The sequence below is a fragment of the Colobus angolensis genome, unplaced genomic scaffold (genome assembly GCF_000951035.1).
Source record: "Colobus angolensis palliatus isolate OR3802 unplaced genomic scaffold, Cang.pa_1.0 Scaffold106, whole genome shotgun sequence".
Taxonomy (NCBI): Eukaryota; Metazoa; Chordata; class Mammalia; order Primates; family Cercopithecidae; genus Colobus; species Colobus angolensis.
The window spans coordinates 2,831,469-2,836,331 of NW_012111586.1; the positions used below are offsets into that span (position 1 = coordinate 2,831,469).

Here is a 4,863-nt window from a genome sequence, read left to right on the forward strand (position 1 = left end):
TAGTAGAGACGCGGTTTCACCATGTTGGCCAAGCTGGTCTCAAACTCCTGACCTCGTGATCCGCCCGCCTCCGCCTCCCAAGAATGCTGAGATTACAGGCGTGAGCCACTGCGCCAGGCCTAAAAAAAAATTTTTTTTGATTAAAAAATATATATCCGGCCGGGATTACGCCTGTAATCCCAACACTTTGGGAGGCCGAGGCGGACGGATCACGAGGTCAGGAGATCGAGACCATCCTGGCGAACACGGTGAAACCCCATCTCTACTAAAAATACTAAAAAAAAAAAAAAAAAAATTAGCCGGGCGTGGTGGCAGGCGCCTGTAGTTCCAGCTTCTCGGGAGGCTGAGGCAGGAGAATGGCGTGAACTCGGGAGGCGGCGGAGCTTGCAGTGAGCCGAGATAGCGCCATTCACTCCAGCCTGGGCGACAGAGCGAGACTCCGTCTCAAAAAAAAAAAAAAAAAAAAAACATATATACATCCTTCTAGCTCAGAAAAGTTAGCTGATCCCTTCTTTATACTCCCTAAGTTCCGTTCATTATGGTGGCATTTATAAACCAACGACTCCCAAAACATCTTCAGTGCAGGTCCCTTATAAGGATGACCAGCTTCCTACCTGTCATTCCCACTTACATGACTTAGCAAGATCTCAAAATGAACGTGTCCAGAACAGCTCCTACCTAAGAGCCTACCCCATCTCAGTAAGTGGCCCCAATATTTATTCGATTGATCAAGTGAGAATCTTAGGAATCCTTGACACCACCCTCTCCCTCAATCCCCATGTCCAATCTACCACCAAACCCTTCAAAACAAAAACCAAGTCCACACCCGTTTCCAACTCCATTGCCTTCCACCCTTTTTCAACGCAGCCGCACCCACATCTCATCCTAAACGACCGCAGCAGCCTCTGAAAGTAGTCTCAACACGCCCGGATCTGCCGACGCCGCAGACCCCCTTCCCCCAACCCAAAGTCGGAGGCGGGTCGGCTAGGGTCGGCGGAGGCAGGCAGCCCGCGGGACCCTCCCAGGCTCATAGCCCTAGGCGCGGCAGCAAACACGTAAGTCTAGTCGCCCGACGTTGTTTCGGCGCTCAGAAACAACGTAAAGTAAAAGGGCGGGGCAGCGTTTTACAAACCGTACCGTGAATCTTTGCGATTTCTCTTTCCAGCCAGCGCCGAGCGATGGGTGAGTGTCGCTCTGCGTTTAGGCGCGTGATGGGGGGTTGAGCTCAATCAGGCCCCATCCTGCTTCACAGCCTACTGAGGAGTCCAGGCGCCCCGACCCCCGGCCAGGGACAGCCACAAGGAGTGGTGGCCCTCGGGTTTCGGCCGCCGAGCCCCGCTTTGGGGGCTGCGAAGGCCCTGGACTCCGAGTTCCGGGCCGCGGGCTGCAGTCTCCAAGCGGCGCTAACATGGCTGCCGCGCGGAGGGGGCCCCGGCCGGGCCGCACGTGTATGATGACGACTCGGTAATGCTGCATACTCCCGAGTACTCGCTGGGGAAGCCAACCTTGGAGAGCTGAGCGTGCGACCTGCCGGCGCGGGGGTCGGGAGCTGGCGAGTCGCTACCACCGAGTCACAGTGGCTCAAGCTTCCTTTCCCGCTTCCACATGTAGGCATTTCTCGGGACAACTGGCACAAGCGCCGCAAAACCGGGGGCAAGAGAAAGCCCTACCACAAGAAGCGGAAGTATGAGTTGGGGCGCCCGGCTGCCAACACCAAGGTGGGTGCGAGCGTGGGCCTGTCCGCCCGGGAGGTCGCCTTCCCCGGCTCTCCAGCGTGCTCGGGTCTCTCCGTGTGACAGTTGTGCGTTCTTTCTCAGGCTCTTATTTCTCTGTAGTAGGGCCTGGGTGTCCTGTCCCCCTTTACCTGTTGGATAAGTAAGTACCAAAAAGGGAATGCTCCCTCAGGCCCCCAACCCCGGGGCTTAGGGTCTCAGAAGGATACTGTGTGGGGGGACTTGAGCTTCTGGAGAGGGTGGCATCTCGGGTAATAGAATGCTAGTCTTTTGGGTTTTTTTTAACAGAGGCTTAATTTTCAGCATTTGGGGTCAGGCTTTCCTTTTGGAGGCAAGTAAGGTGATGAAAAAGAATCCTTAGGCGTGGTTGTGGCCGTCTTGGTCACCTGTGTGCCACTTGCCAATGCAAGGACTTGTCATAGTTACACTGACTGTTGCCTCCTCCCTGCCCCGGTTCCTCTCCCTTTCTTGCCTTGCTCTCCTTGGTAACCTAGTTCCTGTAACCTTGTGTTTTCCAGATTGGCCCCCGCCGCATCCACACAGTCCGTGTGCGGGGAGGTAACAAGAAATACCGTGCCCTGAGGCTGGACGTAGGGAATTTCTCCTGGGGCTCAGAGTGTGAGTGAGGCCCTTTGGGAGTAGGTGGGAAAATGCACCTAAACTTTCTTAAGATTTACCAAGTGGGCCTGGCGCGGTGGCTCGTGCCTGTAAGCCCAGCACTTTGGAAGGCCAAGGCGGGCGGATCACCTGAGGTCAGGAGTTCGAGTCCAGCCTGGGCAACAGAGCGAGACTCTCAGGAAAAAAAAAAATTCAAGTGCTTTTAGCAGGTAGTCTGTGGCTTAGACCAAGGCATTTGAGGTTTCTTCTTGCTGAGAGATCTTAAGGTAGCTGGAGAGGTTCTCTCCACCCAGGATGTCCTGCTCCAATCTCTTTTTTTGGACCTGAGTCTCTTGCCCAGTTTGGAGTGCCAGTGGTGTGATCTTGCCTCACTGCAACCTCCGCCTCCTGGGTTCAAGTGATTCTCCTGCCTCAACCTCCCAAATAACTGAGATTACAGGCATGCGCTATCACACCTGGCTACTTCTGTATTTTTAGTAGAGAAGGAGTTTCACCATGTTGGCCAGGCTGGTCTCAAATTCTTGGCCTCGCATGAGCCACTGTTCCCAGCCTGCTCTGATCTCTCTCAACTCTGCAGCCTGAGAGATTGGGGCTGATAAAGACTCTGGTTGCCAAACATCACTAGAAACTTGGGTTAGGGGTTTATGGAAGACAAACTGATACCCCATGGCTTGTAAAGGCTGGGCGTTCCCTTATTTCTCCTTAAGGCCTCATGGGGCTGAAGAACCTGGAGGAGTGTGCCAGAGCCATTTGTCCTCCAGTTTACTTGATGCCAAATTTCTCCTGTGAGCAGGTTGTACTCGTAAAACAAGGATCATCGATGTTGTCTACAATGCATCTAATAATGAGCTGGTCCGTACCAAGACTCTGGTGAAGAATTGCATCGTGCTCATCGACAGCACACCGTACCGACAGTGGTACGAGTCCCACTACGCGCTGCCCCTGGGCCGCAAGAAGGGAGCCAAGCTGGTGCGTGTTACTTCTCTGTAGGGGTTGTGGGAAGGGCAGCCTGACTCCAGCCTTCTCGTGATGAAAACTCTGTCCAGTTCTGCTACTGAAAGGAGAGAGATGAGAGCCTTTAGGCTGAGGAAGGCCAGCACTGGGGTGTGCAGGGTTCGAAAAGGCTCCCAAGGCCTGCCTGCCTTCCCTGAGCTCATTAATTTGTATCCCCTTTTCAGACTCCTGAGGAAGAAGAGATTTTAAACAAAAAACGATCTAAAAAAATTCAGAAGAAATATGATGAAAGGAAAAAGAATGCCAAAATCAGCAGTCTCCTGGAGGAGCAGTTCCAGCAGGGCAAGCTTCTTGGTGAGAAGGCTGTTGTGTTGGAGGTGGGGAGTCGCAGAGATCCAGTGTGTTGAGTCACTTTTCCCTTGTCTAAGTCCTTTGCCAGCCATGCGGTCTAAAGGGTTCACCGATAACAGGCTGTGAGCAAAAAGGGGAACGTTTCACCGTCTATTCATGTGAGGCTGAAATGGAAAGCATTGGGTAGAAGAGTCTGCATAGGCCCGTGCTTGGAGTTTTAGTATTTGGGGAAGTCCCTTCCCAGGCTGAGGGGGCTGTCTCAGTGATGAAAACTTTGTCCAGTTCTGCTACTGACAGTAAGTGACGATAAAGTGTGTCTGAGGAGACAGCTGGCTTCATGCTTGCCCCCAGGATACCTGAACCCACAGAGAATCTTAAGGGGGTGGAGAGGTTTGGGTGGGGCCACTTTGTCATGGTGCTGAGGATCACCTACTCTCTTCCAGCATGCATTGCTTCCAGGCCGGGACAGTGTGGCCGAGCAGATGGCTATGTGCTAGAGGGCAAAGAGTTGGAGTTCTATCTTAGGAAAATCAAGGCCCGGAAAGGCAAATAAATCCTCGTTTTGTCTTCACCCGTGTAATAAAGGTGTTTATTGTTCTGTTCCCCCATTTGTGTTGCCTGACTATTTGACTGTCTGCTTTATTTCCTTGCCCTGCAAAACTGATCTGGGTGGGTGGCTGCAACCCATTGCTTTACCTCTACCTCCTACTGTCCTGATCCAGACTCACCACACTGTAAAGTCCCTGTTCTCAACTCCATGTCCCTGAAGGCTAGATTTATTATGTGGGCTGTGTCTATAGTGGGAACATTTCTCCACGTTTTGGTGGGGATAGGGATGTGGCAGAGGCTATGAGAAGGGGTATCCTAACCTTGGGGTTCAACAATATTGTTGTGCTGATTGAGTCATGATTAGAATCTCAGGCTATATGGCTTCTAAAAAGTTGTAAGGATCCTGCATCCACTGTAAGATTAACAGTGATTTCTGCCTTGCTTGGTCTCCAAGGGTCACTTTGACTTAAAGTTGACCTGTCAGATGCTTACCTTTAGTCTTGACCTGCTTGACATCTGCACCTTTGGATTTTGTTTTTGAGATCTCCGTCACCCAGGCTGGAGTGCAGTGGCATGATCATGGTTCACTGCAGCCTTGACACTGGGGCTTAGTTACTGCCTCAGCCTCCCAAGTAGCTGAGATGATAGGCACTACACC

The 4,863-nt window shown here is 52.3% G+C and overlaps 1 protein-coding gene across 2 annotated transcripts; it reads left to right on the forward strand.

Moving 5' to 3' along the window:
* The first annotated feature begins 1,018 nt into the window (after positions 1–1,018).
* Positions 1,019–4,264, forward strand: RPS8 (ribosomal protein S8). Of its 2 annotated transcripts, none has more exons than XM_011946142.1 (6): positions 1,019–1,182; positions 1,612–1,718; positions 2,252–2,351; positions 3,145–3,320; positions 3,530–3,659; positions 4,100–4,264. In XM_011946142.1, exons 1-6 carry the CDS (start codon positions 1,179–1,181, stop codon positions 4,207–4,209), a joined length of 627 nt encoding a protein of 208 aa, XP_011801532.1. In that variant the 5' UTR covers positions 1,019–1,178; the 3' UTR covers positions 4,210–4,264. The 2 variants fall into 2 exon arrangements, with proteins under 2 accessions (XP_011801532.1, XP_011801540.1); XM_011946150.1 differs by having other exon boundaries at positions 1,161–1,182; positions 2,252–2,291.
* Positions 4,265–4,863: the final 599 nt, after the last annotated feature.